Source organism: Physella acuta, unplaced genomic scaffold (assembly GCF_028476545.2).
Source record: "Physella acuta isolate Inbredline_101_S28 unplaced genomic scaffold, ASM2847654v3 ptg000066l, whole genome shotgun sequence".
NCBI classification, from domain to species: Eukaryota; Metazoa; Mollusca; class Gastropoda; family Physidae; genus Physella; species Physella acuta.
Genome location: NW_026731586.1, coordinates 391,561 through 407,685, shown reverse-complemented (window position 1 = coordinate 407,685; position 16,125 = coordinate 391,561). Strand labels below are relative to the sequence as shown.

General features: G+C 35.8%; 1 protein-coding gene across 1 annotated transcript; it reads left to right on the top strand.

Moving 5' to 3' along the window:
• The first annotated feature begins 620 nt into the window (after window positions 1-620).
• Window positions 621-15,374, top strand: LOC131951682 (tyrosine decarboxylase-like). Its single transcript, XM_059314042.1, has 15 exons — window positions 621-664; window positions 3,887-4,000; window positions 4,650-4,701; window positions 5,242-5,306; window positions 5,994-6,128; window positions 8,522-8,632; window positions 9,131-9,163; window positions 9,304-9,465; window positions 10,067-10,134; window positions 10,822-10,912; window positions 11,347-11,445; window positions 11,930-12,031; window positions 12,962-13,059; window positions 14,871-15,019; window positions 15,304-15,374. The coding sequence occupies exons 2-15, from the start codon at window positions 3,887-3,889 to the stop codon at window positions 15,372-15,374; spliced, it is 1,350 nt and encodes a 449-aa protein (XP_059170025.1). The 5' UTR covers window positions 621-664.
• The last annotated feature ends 751 nt before the right edge of the window (window positions 15,375-16,125 follow it).

Here is a 16,125-nt window from a genome sequence, read left to right as displayed (position 1 = left end):
CCTCTAAACAACGCACTTTTGAATTGTTGCTTCATACCATTACACCTTTACTATCAACTGTGTGGACTACAGTATTTGTAACAGTTATTTTAATAAGGCGGGTTGCCCAGCGATATATCTGTATTATTAGGCCTATATTTGATTACATATATATATGTATATAAATATTGAAAATACCAAGGCCTATATATTTATATACATATATACATATATACATATATATATATATATATATATATATATATATATATATATATATATATATTGTGTACATGTGTGTTTGTGTGTGTTCGAGTGTGTGTGAGTGTGTGTTAATCCAGTGTTGATCAAACTTATCTTCTTTTTTTTAATTATCTAAAATCTCTTGTCCCATGTTGCACCAGGTACTCTATTAGCAACACCTTATGACCATGACTAGGCATGAATGCTTCACCTTCACGAAACAGCATGCATGCAACTAGTTCTATATGGGAAGTCTGTCAACTGTCTCACTTTTTCACATTACACAACACGGGCTTGCTCTCATTGGCTGGACTTTGACCCAATTCTCAGTGATGCCACTTTGATGACACCGAGGACAGGGTTATAAATAACTCTTCACTGTTTTATTTTTATTTCCCTTGGAGTTTTGTGTTTCGTGAAATATGTAATTAAGTCTGTACTCGTGAGTTTTAAATAACGTAACGAGATTGTTATCAACATTAAATTATCAATATTAAATTCAGTATTGTATATTAACTAAATTCAGATTCATAAATCAACTATTGAATCGTTTTTTATCAAATCAATATTTTACCTAATTATTTATTAAAAAAAATATAAGGTAGCGTATCATTTATTTAATGATTTGTTTGTTTAATAATATCTTAAACCATGTGATTCTAGTATTTTTTTTTATAACTTATAAAATGTAATTTCCTAATGGAAGCACCATCTTTTCCCGTTAGTGCCTAAGACACATGGGGCAGATGAAGTAAAGACCTCGACATATGAAGCGATAGTGTGGTTAGCATTATACCCAGCCGCCTTTGCTTTCCATAACGTAAGTTAGGTACCCATCAGAGCTGGGTGGACGCTCTACTGACTGAAACTCGGATTCGAACTCTAGACTTTCGTGTATAGCTCTCTACAACTAGGCCATTTCCAAATTCAATATCCCATTTAACATTTTTTATTCAACCACTGCTATTCAACATAGGCCATATAAAATAAAATCACATTACAGATTTCAAAAGATAAAAAGTAATAGAATTTAAATGGTAAAATATACAACAATGTTTACATATTTTTCCTATAGATTCGCAACCACCTTAATTTTACCCGATATGACCCAGGTACCTCACAGTATCCTCAATAATATTTCTTTTATCTATGCAAGCGTTTCATAATTCTATTTTAAATCTAAATTATAAATAGGGCCTACCAAAAACATTAATTTTTTTTAGGAATTTCTATATATTTAAAAATATGATGTGTAACTTTTATTTCAAGTAAAAGCATATCGTTTAAAAATAAACCGGTAGTGATCTCCACTAAACTTTCTCGAATATTCTTATCTAAAACAACAGGGGATGGCAACTGGGGATATAGACATGATTTTTAATCCTTTTGGATTAAACTTTTAAAAGAAAAAAAAATCTTGTAGAAAAAAGAATTGCACACCAAGTGAACGCCAAACAAAATGTACATAATTAATAGTACTGAATATCTATATATATAATTCTCCTCTTCGAGCCGTTAGAAAACAAGCTGCAAACGCTCTCCCTACCTCCCCACCCCTACATGGTTTTAGTGAGCTGTGTTCACTCTAAATGTTTACAAGCAGAGCCAACGATTTTAAACGTAGGGGGGGGGGGGGGGGGAGGAGGGGGGGAGGGAAGGAAGGGAGGGGGAGGGAAGGAAGGGGGGGTTATGGTCCTTAACGAGCTACTTATAGTGTTTTAAAGAAATATTTTCAGTGTCAGCGTTGGTACTGTCGAATTCACAAATTATGAATTATTGAAAATTAGAAACAACTAAATAGCGGCGTATGTTATGCCGCGGGCCGGCTCGTTATTAATACTTCACAAATTCACATGCGTATTTTTTGAGAAATCGGAAATAGCGAAAACTACTACTTCCGGTCAACGGAAATTACTCAAAATTTGACAGAAGGCAGAGTATTAGATCTTCTAGAAATTTCATTTATCTATCTGAAATAGTACTCAAGTTATAGGCTTTTGAAAAATTCAAAGAAGAAAAAGTTCCACTTCCGGTTATTGGAAATCGCTCAAAAGTTGATACCGATCTACGATTTTGATATGATACATACATATGAAATGTCATCAACCTAGCTATAACGGTACCCAAGTTATCGTGTTTACACACATACACACACACAGACACATACACACACACAGACAGACATACGGACAAGATTGCAAAACTATGTTTTCCGACTCAGGGAGGTGTAAAACGTCGAGATTTGCAAAAATCTCGAATTTTTTGCACGATGATAAGACTTTCTCTATACTTTGTATATACGAGACAGTAAAGATATTTAAATCATCCTCAAACCAGACAGCAGTATGGACACGCTAGAGTTTAAAAGAAGAGGAGCTGAGGTGATGGACTTCATCGCTGACTACGTGGACAACATCCGGTCCAAGAAAGTTCTGCCGGATGTGGAGATCGGCTATTTAAGGAAACTACTTCCGGAAAACGCCCCGGAAAAGGGAGAGAAATGGGAATCCATTATGGCTGACTTCGAGAAGGCAGTTATGCCAGGGGCTAGTATATTTATTTTTTCTTCTAATTGTCTTTGTTTTTATTTACTATTTTGGAAGTATAAAAAATGTCTTTGTATTTTTGTTGTTGAATTTAGTCTGATTGTATTAAGTAAAGTTAAATAAAAAGGGAGTGATCTCCCTTGAACAAGCTCGTAAATAACATTTCTTCTTCTCAGAAAATTGAAATCGAGATTTTCACAAATCTCGACGTTTTACAGATATGTTTACGATTTCCGGTAATCGGAAGTGGTACTTACTCAACTTGCACGATTACAATACTTTCTTTTCTTTGAATACAAGAAAAAGAATATATAAGTCAACTAGTAATGACAAATAAAATGTACTTCATATTTTTAATAATATTTATAATTGACTTAATTCGAAATATTATATATTCATTTCTAAAGGTGTAATTTCATTTTAGACCAATCAAATGTTTTAAAAACTTCAAATGATTATATTTCTTTTTCGTTCATGACTTTGCTGAAAATCGTGATAGGAACTCAAGTAATGATTGAATTTATTTCTATACTTTTTTGAGTGTTGCATGCTTTAATCGGAGTCAACGGGCTATATACCGCATAAAAAATGACACGTAATACTTAGCTGTGTTGGAAGAAATTAATTTTATAATTGAAAAAATTAGAAGAAGAATTGTTGGGGTATTCCTCGACATGTTTTTTCTACTTTTCTTTTGAAGACTATTTGTTTATCACCAGGGCTTGAATATGTGCGTGCAACGTTTCTTTCTCACTATCCAGAGTATCAATATATAACTTGGGAGAAGGCATGCCCTAGCGGTAGAGAACTAGAGTATTTACCCGAAAGTCTCGAGTTCGAATCCGGGTTCAAGTCAGTACAACTACTCTGAGTACACACAACTCTGATGTTTACCAAACTCACGTTAAAGAAAACAAAGCGAATAGTGCTGACTACACTATACCTTCAAATGCCGAGGTCTCTGAAACAGAATAACTCTACTTCATCTGCCCAGTATGTCTTGGGCACGAACGCGAAAAGATTATGATTATTTCTAGAGCGGTACAAACAACTACAATTTACAGTCGCTACCTGAACCATCTTGAATTTGAAATAATTTTTTTAATTACCATTTTCAGATGGTCCATTGGCAACATCCAAACTTCCACGCCTTCCTGCCCATCGGTCACTCCTACACGTCTATCTTATCGGACATGCTGGCGGATGGTCTTGGAATCCTGCCGTTTTCTTGGGTAAGGTGGGGAGCAAAGTGCTAACTGGAGAGAGATTCGTTTTCGTATAGCAGTGTGAATGGAGAGGGGGGGGGTCACTGACTTTTTAAAAATGTACGGATAGATTAAATAAAAGTAAAACATTCCAATTCAAACTTAAAAGTCTAGTGTTCGGTTACCATATTTGATTCCTGAGGTCGTTAGAGAATCATCCCAGCTCTGGTGTATACCTAACTCATAGTAAGGAAAGTATAGTCTGCTTGGTATAGTACCACGCTATCTATTTAAACGCCACGATCAAATAAACTGATGAAATATACCCTATGAACAGCCGCTTCAAATGAGCAATACTGATGAAAATGTGTCTATAGTACGATTCTAGCCTGAAAGTTTCTAGTTCCAATTCTTTTAAGTTTAGGGGCGTCATTGAGTCAACCTAGCTCTAATGGCTACCTGATGGGAGAGTAAAGGCGGCTGGGCACAGTGCTGATTATACCATCCATCCACAATCCTAGGTTAAAAAACATATAAACTCTTATTTATGTGCATAATGGATCGTTATGTCTAAAACGGTACCTGTACTTATCATCTGTTACGTGATATTTCACTCTAACTTAACTACACTTAGCAGATGATACATCACTGTTTCATCTGCTTCTATCTTATGTAGGCTTCAAGTCCTGCTGGCGTGGAGTTGGAGTATTTGGTGCTGGATTGGGTCGGTAGGTCACACAATCTTTCATAACCAAACTGATTGGGTGTCTGTTGCTTTGTCGTGGTCTTGACTTGGACTTAATCCTCTCCGCTCCTTGTGGAACATAGGGCCTCAACCACACACTTCCATTTGTCCGGTCCCCGGGTATTACTTTTGCAACCTCCCTTTTGTCTTGAGTTCTTGTAGTGGTAAATATTTCCTATTAATATGTTGTAAGGGGTTGGCGTGGTCGAGTCGGTAAAGCTCAATGTTGCTAAATCGAAAAGTCTCGAGTTCATTAGCTGGAAACACTACTCTTCTAGGAGAGACAACACCATAATCAAACAACTGCTGCCTTGTAGTTTGTCATTGGTTGGACAAAGGCTATGGAAGCTAATCCAAAAAGAAAAGCACGCTGAAATCGGATTCAATGGCCTCAACGGCGCATAACCAGTTGACACGTATCCTTAATTGTGCTGCAGGGGATACCTTCCAATATTCTAATTAAGAACCAAGAAGAGTATGTTGTAGTTTTTGAGGACTTAACAACATGAGTTACTGTATTCAGGAAAAATGGTTGGATTACCAGAACATTTCATGAACTCTAGCGGACAAGGAGGCGGTTGTATACAGGTAAAGTCATTTTCATTTTTTTTTACTTTTGTTTTATGTAGATTAAATATTGTTGTAAGGTTGGACGGAGTGGCGAAGCGGTAAAGAGCTTGAATCCTGGTTCAAGTCTGTAGAACATCCCTGAGTTTAGCATAGTACCAAGCTCTGATGGGTATATAACTATCGTTACCAATTTTTCCCCTTTCCGGTGCCCGGGGAACTGTTATATGAAACAATTTCAAAATTAGTAAATTAAGTAAAACGTTTATGGTATTCGTGCACTTTAAAAAACCTTACAAATCACATATTAGTTCTCTCCAAAACGCTTTTTTAATTCGTTTTATTCATCAGCCATACTCATACAGTTAACTGTAACTCTTGTTCTGTAATTTAACTTAGGCATATTTCTTACAATATTCTATACGATTATCCTACTTAAGAACATAATAATCCTGCTCTTGTGTAACAACCTTTCTATTTCTTCAGTAGTCATACTAACATGCTTTGTAAATTCGTTTTACCCACCCGCCATACTCATTCCTTTAATACTTACTCTAGTTTTGAAATTGAACTTAGGATTATCCCTTACAATAGTCTATACAATAATCCTCAGAGTTTCTACCACGTTTAACTAAGGTTTATCCCTTACAGCAGTCTACACAATAATCATAATCCTGCCCTTATGTAATAACCCTCCCATCTCCCCAGAGCTCAGCCAGCGAGTGCGTGCTGATCGCCCTACTGTCGGCCAGACACCGGACCATCCAGGGGCTCAAGACCACCCACCCCCACAGGGAACCGGGGGAGATGCTCTCTAAACTTGTCGCCTACAGCTCCAAACTGGTGGATCGCTGTACTCTACACATCCTCTGTTTTTGTGTGTTACGTTCAGAATTACAAGTCGCTGTACTCTACCCATCTTCTGTTTTCTGTTACGTTCAGAATTACAAGTCGCTGTACTCTACCCATCCTCTGTTTTTGTGTTACGTTCAGAATTACTAGTCACTGTACTCTACCCATCCTCTGTTTTTGTGTTACGTTCAGAATTACAAGTCGCTGTACTCTACCCATCCTCTGTTTTTGTGTTACGTTCAGAATTACAAGTCGCTGTACTCTACCCATCCTCTGTTTTTGTGTTACGTTCAGAATTACTAGTCGCTGTACTCTACCCATCCTCTGTTTTTATGTTACGTTCAGAATTACTAGTCAATGTACTCTACCCATCCTCGGTTTTCTGTTACGTTCAGAATTACAAGTCGCTGTACTCTACCCATCGGTACTGTTTGAGTTCCGTTCACGGGCTTTTGTCCGTAAGACATTTCCGTTTCTGCTCATAGGAATATATAGGAACAGTAAAGACGGGTGAATGGAAGGCGTGGTCTAAGAGCTAGAGCGTTACGCTGCTAACCCGAAAGTCTCGAGTTCGAATTCGGGTCTATTTTAGTAGAACGCCACAGAGTACACGCTGCTCTAATGGACACCTAACTCATGTTAGAGAAAGTAAAAGCGGCTAACCACACCTTCTCTTCATATGTGAGTCTACTTCATCCACCCAAAGGATCGTAAGTTCTAAGGAAAAATTAGAATATCGGTCTATATTCTAGAAACGAACTCTTTTCGCATACCAAAAACCTTCTCAAAAGTTTGCTTATACTTTATCCTTATAAATGAAACTAGCAATTTTATCATGCCCATTTATTCCCGCAATCTATTTTCGTAAGGATTTACTTTTAAATTTTTATACGCCGCCTAGAAACTGCCATTTTTTTCTTAATCTCAATTAGTATTAAGTAATTAAATGAAAATGATGTGAAAATACATTAAACACCAAGAGCTCAGTAGGTTAAAACACTTATTTAAAATTATTTATAGCGAGTTTTTAACTAAACTAAATTAGGAAAATAAAACATTTCAAATAAGAAACGCATTGAATACTGGAATGCATTTTTAAAACGTTTTTCTTAACTCAGCTTCGCGTTTGTTTGTTTGGATGTTTGTTGTTAAAATTGACATCGAAAATTAGCCCACTTCTGATTGCTCTAGAGACCTGAAATTTGGCATGCATGCTACTTTCGCCTAACAATTTCAGATGCAATCATAAAAACTAGCAATTAGTGACCGTAATTAGCTTAATTTAATTACGCCCCAAGGACCATAAAATTGAGGACATGATTTCTAAAGATACCGACAAGACTGCAGTCCTATTGACACAGTTACTTCGGCCCAAATCGATGTGAGCGCGCTGGCCGTGATCGTATAGTGGTTAGTACTTCGCGTTGTGGCCGCGACAACCCAGGTTCGAATCCTGGTCGCTCAAGATTTTTAGTCCGTGTATTTATAAACACTTTTTTAAAAACCACGTTTTTCATGTGTAGCAACGGACTAAAAAGGAGAAAATAAAATACTTAAAAAAAACTTTTTAAAAAACCACGTTTTTTATGTGTAGCAACGGACTAAAACGGAGAACGGACACGGTAACACATTGTTAACGGTGACACGGTTGGTACGCTGGGCATGCTAAAATACACATAAACGCGTTTTTCCTTAACTCAGCTTCGCGTTTATTTGTTTGTTTATGGGAGATTTGATCACGTGATTCGTGAGTAGATCTCCACGCCAGCAACGTAAATTACACCCTTTCTCTGTTTAAAGCGTATCGGTCGCTCAAGATTTTTTTAGTCCGTGTATTTAAAAACACTTAGTCAAGTCATACTTAATCAAGTGATTAGATAAAGTAGAAAATAAACTATATAAAAAACTTTTTAAAAACCACGTTTTTCATGTGTAGCAACGGACTAAAAAGGAGAAAATAAAATACTTAAAAAAAAACTTTTTAAAAAACCACGTTTTTCTTGTGGACTAAAAAGTAGAAAATAACTATTTACATACATTTGATGACAAAAAACGTGGGTCGGGCAGATGGGTCGGGAAATTTGATGGTGAACGTACCCACGTTTTTTGTCATCAAATGTATGTAAATAGTTATTTTCTACTTTTTAGTCCACAAGAAAAACGTGGTTTTTTAAAAAGTTTTTTTTTTAAGTATTTTATTGTGAAGGTATAAATATAGCAGAACCTGGATAAAAATACACTAAAAAGCGGTGTAGAAGTGAAAGACTGACTACGTTTTTCGATGAAAAATCGAATATTTCCTAAAATATTCTGTTAATTCCTTTAAAAATTCTGATATTTCCTAAAAAATTATGATATTTCCTTAAAGATTCCTACATTACCAGGCTCACTCAAGCGTGGAGAAGGCGGCGCTGATCGGGTTTGTCAAGCTGAGACAACTGGAGCATGACGAGAACTTCTCACTCAGGGGCGACGTGTTGGAGAAAGCTATGCAGGTCAGTCTTCACATGATCCCTCGCCCCACCCCCAAAATTTATTTAATCTTCAACAATGAAAATAATTATAGCCTTTAAAGACCTCTCTTAACAGAGTCCCCCACACATTAAATTAATTAAAGCTTGAAAAACAACAATGTTTACATGTTTATACTTTGTTTTTTAAATTTAGAATCTGCCTCCATATTTTTACTTAGGTGGGGATCGTACATTTATGACATCCACATTGGGGAGGGTCCGAAATAATCGACCTTTGGCATGTGGATTGGACATGTGGGAGGGGGGGGGGGTCAGGTAAAGTGTACATCGTGGAGGAGGTTGGGGTCTTGAAATAAAATAAAAATGTGTACGTTAAAAATGGATGATCTCTAACATCGTTCTGCAGAGTAGAGTAGGTTTTGACCTCTAAAATTCTAATTTGAGAGCAAAAACTTTCGTGTAGTTTTGTAACAGTAATTATAATTTTTTAAATATTCTAACTTTCTTTTTTTTCCACAGGAAGACATAAGACTTGGTCTGGTACCATTTTTTGTAAGTTAAACATTAGAGTCTACAATATTTTATAGTCTTTTTCAATCTACTAGTCTTGTTGATTCAGTATAGCTGCTAATTAATACATTTCCGTTCATGTTTTTTTGATTGATTAGTAAAACACCTCTGATTTGTTGCAGGTGTGCGCCTCCTTGGGCACGACAACCTGCGGCTCGTTTGACAACCTGCAAGAGGTGGGGGAGGTGTGCACCAAACATGGCGTCTACCTGCACATTGACGCGGCGTACGCAGGGGGAGCTTTCGTCTGTCCGGAATTTCAGCACTTTATGAATGGTGTGGAGGTGAGTGTATTCGTTATGATGGGGGATAGTTATATTGGTAGTGATGAAGGAGGTGTATTTAAAATGATGTTAAGGGGGATTTATATTTTGTAATGTCCATGGGGGAAGTTGTATACGGTAATGATGATGGAGGATGGTATATTTGGTAATGACGATGGGGGAAGGTGTGTTTGGTAACGATGATGATGGGGGGAGATGTATTTGGTAATGACGGTGTGGGAAGATGTAGTGGTAATGCAACGTAAGCTGTTTTTGGCCATATAAGCTGTTGACTCCGATTTCAGCCTGCTTTTTCTTTTTGAATTTGCTTCCATAGCCTTTGTCCAACCAAGAACAAACTACAAGGAAGCAGTTGTTTGATTTTGGAGCTGTCTCTCCTACATGAGTGGCTGTCCTCAGCTAACGAGCCTCAGCTGCCCGGGGGTTCGAACTCGAGACTTTTCGGTTAAGCAAACAATTACTTTAAAATGCAACAGCGAGTAGTTACACTTTTTTACACCCCATTTCCCATTTCTTTCATCACAACACGTCATAAATATCCACTCTCAATCCATCCCGACGTTGAAGTACGAAGCCATTTATTCAATTTCTATTTCTGTAGCACGCCGACTCGTTTTGTCTAAATCCCTACAAGCTACTTCAAGTCGGTGTGGATGGTTCCATGATGTGGTATGTATTTTTTATTATATACAAATTATCAATTGTATACGGTGACCGGAAATATACGCAACGGAAAACTGCGCTACAGAAAACTGCGCACAAAACAAGTGCGCAAGTGTAAATGCGAAAATTAAAGTGTAATAGTACAATTATTTTGTATTTGCGCTTTTTCTATTTGTACAGTTTTTGATTGCGCATTTTTCTGGGAACTATTTCATATATTACAACAATATTTCTCTTAAAAGAGAAAGAGAGCTAGATTGTGACAGCAACAGACATTTTAGGCACGAATATGCTTTCTAGCTGACGTGTTAAAAACAAGTCAAAACTGGTATCGTGAAAACTCAAGTATAGGTAGACTAGATTAGGGCTATAAAATCCAAGACCTTTACTTCATAGCTTTTCCAGTTTTGTGATCAAGTGGTAGAGCGCTAGAATGCTAACCCGAAAGTCTCAAATTCGAATCCGGGTTTAAGACAGTAGAAAGTCCCTGAGTCCATCCAGCTCTGATGAGTACCTAACCCATGTTAGGAAAATTAATAGTGCTGACCATATTTCCTTTATATTCTGATATTCACTAAAACAGGTGGACCGTTCTTCACCTCCAGTTTTAAAAGGGTATTTTTTATACCTAATGTTGTGTTTTTTATATTGTTGCTTATTGTTTTAAAGAATCAAATGTATTTACATCCAAAGGGTAAGGAATCTCAAAACACTGACCAGTTCGTTGACCGTTGACCCTTTGTATCTGAAACACAAACATGGAGACGAGTCCTTGGATATCAGGGTAGGGACAATTTGAAAATTTTATTGATCTGGCTGGGGACAATTTGATGGTACAGTATTTTAAAGAGTAGGAATAATTTGATGGTGCAGTATTTGTCTGTGTTGATATATTTTTTGTTCTAGTACTTGTTAGATTAGGTAAGCTCTAAGAAGCAGCTTTTAGTATTATTGAGGAAAATGTTATGATCGAGTATTAATCTAGGAATGGAGTTTGATGATCCATTATTTTAGTACAAAGTTTGTTCTTATTTATCCTAGACATCTAAATGTCCGGTAGGAAACGCAAATGTAACGTATTGTCGTTGTGAATTTGTACACGAACTGATTCATTCATTGAATGTGTCGCCTTGTATGGTATGATTTTACCAACAAAACAGCCATTGTTTTTATTTTTAGGAAGTTGTAGATTTGTTTTTTTTATTTCCTTTCACACAGCACCGAGGAATCCATTTGTCCCGCAGATTTCAGGCACTGAAGGTTTGGTTCGTCATCAGGACTTACGGGTTGGAGGGTCTTCAGGCTAGGATCAGAGAGGTAAGCGTAGGCGTTGTTTGGGGGGGGGGGGACGTACGGGCTATAGGGTCTTCAGGTAGGATCAGAGAGGTAAACCTAGGCGTTGTTTGGGAGGGGGGAGGGGGGGTGGCCGTTACAGAATATGTCATGGTAAAGTGGGGAGTGGTTTAAAATGGTGGCTTCGAAGAGAAAGTCTAGAAAAATTAGAAAAAAATGTGTTAACACTTAAATTGGTGTGTGGGTCTGAAGTCATTCGATAGCATAGTAGGTTATGACATGTCTAAAAGAAGAGAGTACGAAATAAAAATTGGTTACTGAGGTTATTGAAAACTATAATGGAAGTTTAACAGAAAAATTTCAGAAAAGAAAATATAGCCGAATATAAAGAAAAGTTTTGTAGATGGGCGGGGGGGGGGGGGGGGTGAATGTGAATCAGGGGACACTAATTTCACAAGACATACTTCGTGTTTGGGATCGAGGTACTCACGCATAATTCTATCTGCAGCACGTGCGACTGGGAAAATATTTTGAAGCTCAAGTGGCAGCAGACGAGAGGTTCGAGGTCGTCGCCAAGGTGACGCTGGGTCTCGTCTGCTTCAGGCTTCGGGTGAGCGAAGCTGCTTAACACACACGCGCATGCACACACACACACACACACACGCGCGCGAAGCTTACTGCTAACACTTACGCACATGCATATGCACACTTAAACACGCAAACTGACACGTACAGACATAAACAGAGCCGATACATTTACAAACGTAAACTCACAATTACACGTGTAAACACACGCTTGCTTGTACATACACACAGATAGGCCTACTCACTTATGCAAAGGCATAGCCTACGAACTAATGAATACACACAGTCACACGCACAAGGACTCTTACATACATATAAGTATACACTCACACATACGTACTCATTCGATGAACTAATGGAAAATATTTTGTATTATAAGCATAATAATTATAGATGGGATGCTGTGGCCGAGCGACAGAGCGATTGACCACTGACCCGAAAGTCCAGTTATTATGATGGAATTGAAGGTGTAGGACGTCCCTTAGTCCAGCTTGCTTTGATGGATACTTTTTGAAGTTCATGGTAAATAAAAGGCAGCTGGGCACAGTGCTGACCTCACCATCCGTTTATATTATAGTTTGTTTTTCGTTTTTGCCCGAGACACTTGGTGGAGATGAAATACAGTTCATCTGTTACAATAACCACGGCATAGAGGGGTTAATGTGGTCAGCTCAATGTTCAGCTCACTTTGTTTTCTTAACGTAAGTCGGGTACCCATCAGAGCTGAGTAAACTCAGGTACGACATACAGTCACAAGTCGAACTCGATACTTTCAGGCTAGCAGTCATACGCTCTACCATTCGACCACGCCGTCCCACTCCCTTTATATGGCTAGCGTTGCTTTTTTCTTCACGAGCTAAATGTAGTACAATCTTTTTAAATGGGATGAATTCGTGTAATAAAAAAATTCTTGAAGCATATTGAAAAACTAAGGTTTAAATGATTGTGTTCTTAGGGTTCGAACGATCTGAATGAGCAGCTGCTGGAGACAGTAGTCAAAAAGGGGAGGGTACACATGGTCCCTGGTATGTTGAACGGGAGCTACGTCATCAGGTAACCAACATATCATCATCATGATCATGATCATGATCATGATCATCATCATCATCATCATCATCATTATCATTATCATTATCATTATCATTATCATTATCATTATCATTATCATTATCATTATCATTATCATTATCATTATCATTATCATTATCATTATCATTATCATTATCATTATCATTATCATTATCATTATCATTATCATTATCATTATCATTATCATTATCATTATCATTATCATTATCATTATCATTATCATTATCATTATCATTATCATTATCATTATCATTATCATTATCATTATCATTATCATTATCATTATCATTATCATTATCATTATCATTATCATTATCATTATCATTATCATTATCATTATCATTATCATTATCATTATCATTATCATTATCATTATCATTATCATTATCATTATCATTATCATTATCATTATCATTATCATTATCATTATCATTATCATTATCATTATCATTATCATTATCATTATCATTATCATTATCATTATCATTATCATTATCATTATCATTATCATTATCATTATCATTATCATTATCATTATCATTATCATTATCATTATCATTATCATTATCATTATCATTATCATTATCATTATCATTATCATTATCATTATCATTATCATTATCATTATCATTATCATTATCATTATCATTATCATTATCATTATCATTATCATTATCATTATCATTATCATTATCATTATCATTATCATTATCATTATCATTATCATTATCATTATCATTATCATTATCATTATCATTATCATTATCATTATCATTATCATTATCATCATCACCACCATCATCAATATCATCATAATCATCATCATCATCATCATCATCATCATCATCATCATCATCATCATCATCATCATCATCATCATCATCATCATCATTATCATTATCATTATCATTATCATTATCATTATCATTATCATTATCATTATCATTATCATTATCATTATCATTATCATTATCATTATCATTATCATTATCATTATCATTATCATTATCATTATCATTATCATTATCATTATCATTATCATTATCATTATCATTATCATTATCATCATCACCACCATCATCAATATCATCATAATCATCATCATCATCATCCGCATAACTATCAGAGAAAAGTCAGATCAGTGATGTTGAAAACAAATATAAGATTTCGAACCTGGAGGTTCATAGGATAAGTGCAGTAGAGTTCACCTGTTTCTCTTGCCTCGGTGTATGAAGGGAATGTGTTGTCGGCTCTATGATCAGCCGCTTTAACTTTCTATAACGCGAGTTGGGTACCAATCAGAGCTGGGTGGACTCAGGGACGCTAAGCCTCGCCGACTCTGGAAACAAATTTAGACGTTAAATACTGACTCATGTGGGTCCGATAAATTTGGTCAATTAATCCATTTCGCTAAATATTTGTTGACATAATTTCTTTGCGCGTTAGCTGTCTCCGACTGTCAGTTTATTCACTAACACAGGCGCTAATGCACTATACTAGTCTCACTGACTTCTTCTTCTTCTCTCCGTTTGTGCCCAAGACACATGGGGCAGATGATATAGAGTTCATCTGGTTCATTGAGCTCGGTATACGAAGGAATAGTGTGATCAGCACTATGCACAGCCGCCTTTTTTTCCCTAATTAGGTACCCATCAGAATCAGAGCTGGGTGGACTCTGGGAGGTTCCACTGATTTGAACCTGAATTCGAAACTTTCGGGTTAGTAGTCTATCTCTCTACCTCTTCCTAACCCTAACATTCCCATCCAATGTCCAGGTTTAGCGTGTGTACACCCCGCACTACAGAAGACGATATCTTGTTTTCCTGGGACGTCATAAGGTCTACAGCTGAAGAGATTTTAGAGAAGCGACAACAACGGTGTGATGGCTGTCAGGACAATGGCTCTATGGTGGACAGTGGTTGTGGTACAGCGATGTAACTATTTCTCTCGCTATCTTCCTCTATCTTAATGTATATATATATATATATATATATATATATATATATATATATATATATATATATATATATATATGTATATATGTATATATATATATATATATATATATATATATATATATATATATATATATATACATATATATATATATATATATATATATATTTGTGTGTGTATTTGCTTATTCTTTTTTGTGCGTATTTTGCATATATTTATAGCTAAGATGTGTTAATTATATTTGTTTATCAGGAAATTACGATGACAGCAGAGTTGTAAATGGGCAAGACGACACAGTCATAGAACGTGAGCTCTGGGCGTGAAATAATATGGAGATGAAAAAAAATGCCATGGCACCAAATATTTATGCGAGAGAAAAAAAATACAATCCGCATTAAAAATCCGATAAATTAAACAACAATCATGATAAAAAAGGCTATGTAATCATACTAAATTTAAAAAAAAAATCTTTTTAAAAATACGGCAAGCGATAAAATTATAGTTACATTTGTAAAAATTAAATCAGTTTGAGAACTATAGAAAAACTCATTTTTATATTTTTGTATCTAATTGAAAGCCGTGTAAAAGCCTTTAAGAATTATTTTATTATTTTAAATGATTTCAAAAACAGTCAGAACAACTGTTTTGCGTAATAAAAATACACAATAGTGGTCTATGTTGTATAGCGCAGTATTGTATTAATTATATTAAATAATATAACATCCCCAATCACCGCAACGATCTGACTCTACTAATCCAAATTAAAAATAAACGTGTTTGCTAAATTACAATTATATTCCTAGTAATTATTTCTTTGGCTGTTTCTAGCCTTAATGAAATCGGAATTTATTTTGTAGTTATTACACAAATGTTATAAAATATATTTAATCTTGGTTGAAAAAAAATGTATTTTTTGCCAACACAAATTTGGAATCATTTGGATCCAGCTTTTTAAGTCTATTATAATTTGCTTGTTTGCATTTTTTTTATTTTACTTTTTTAGAACCAAGTAATCATTAAACTATTTTTTCATTGTGTTACTTCAGTATTTTTATTTTACTTTGAAATCTCAAT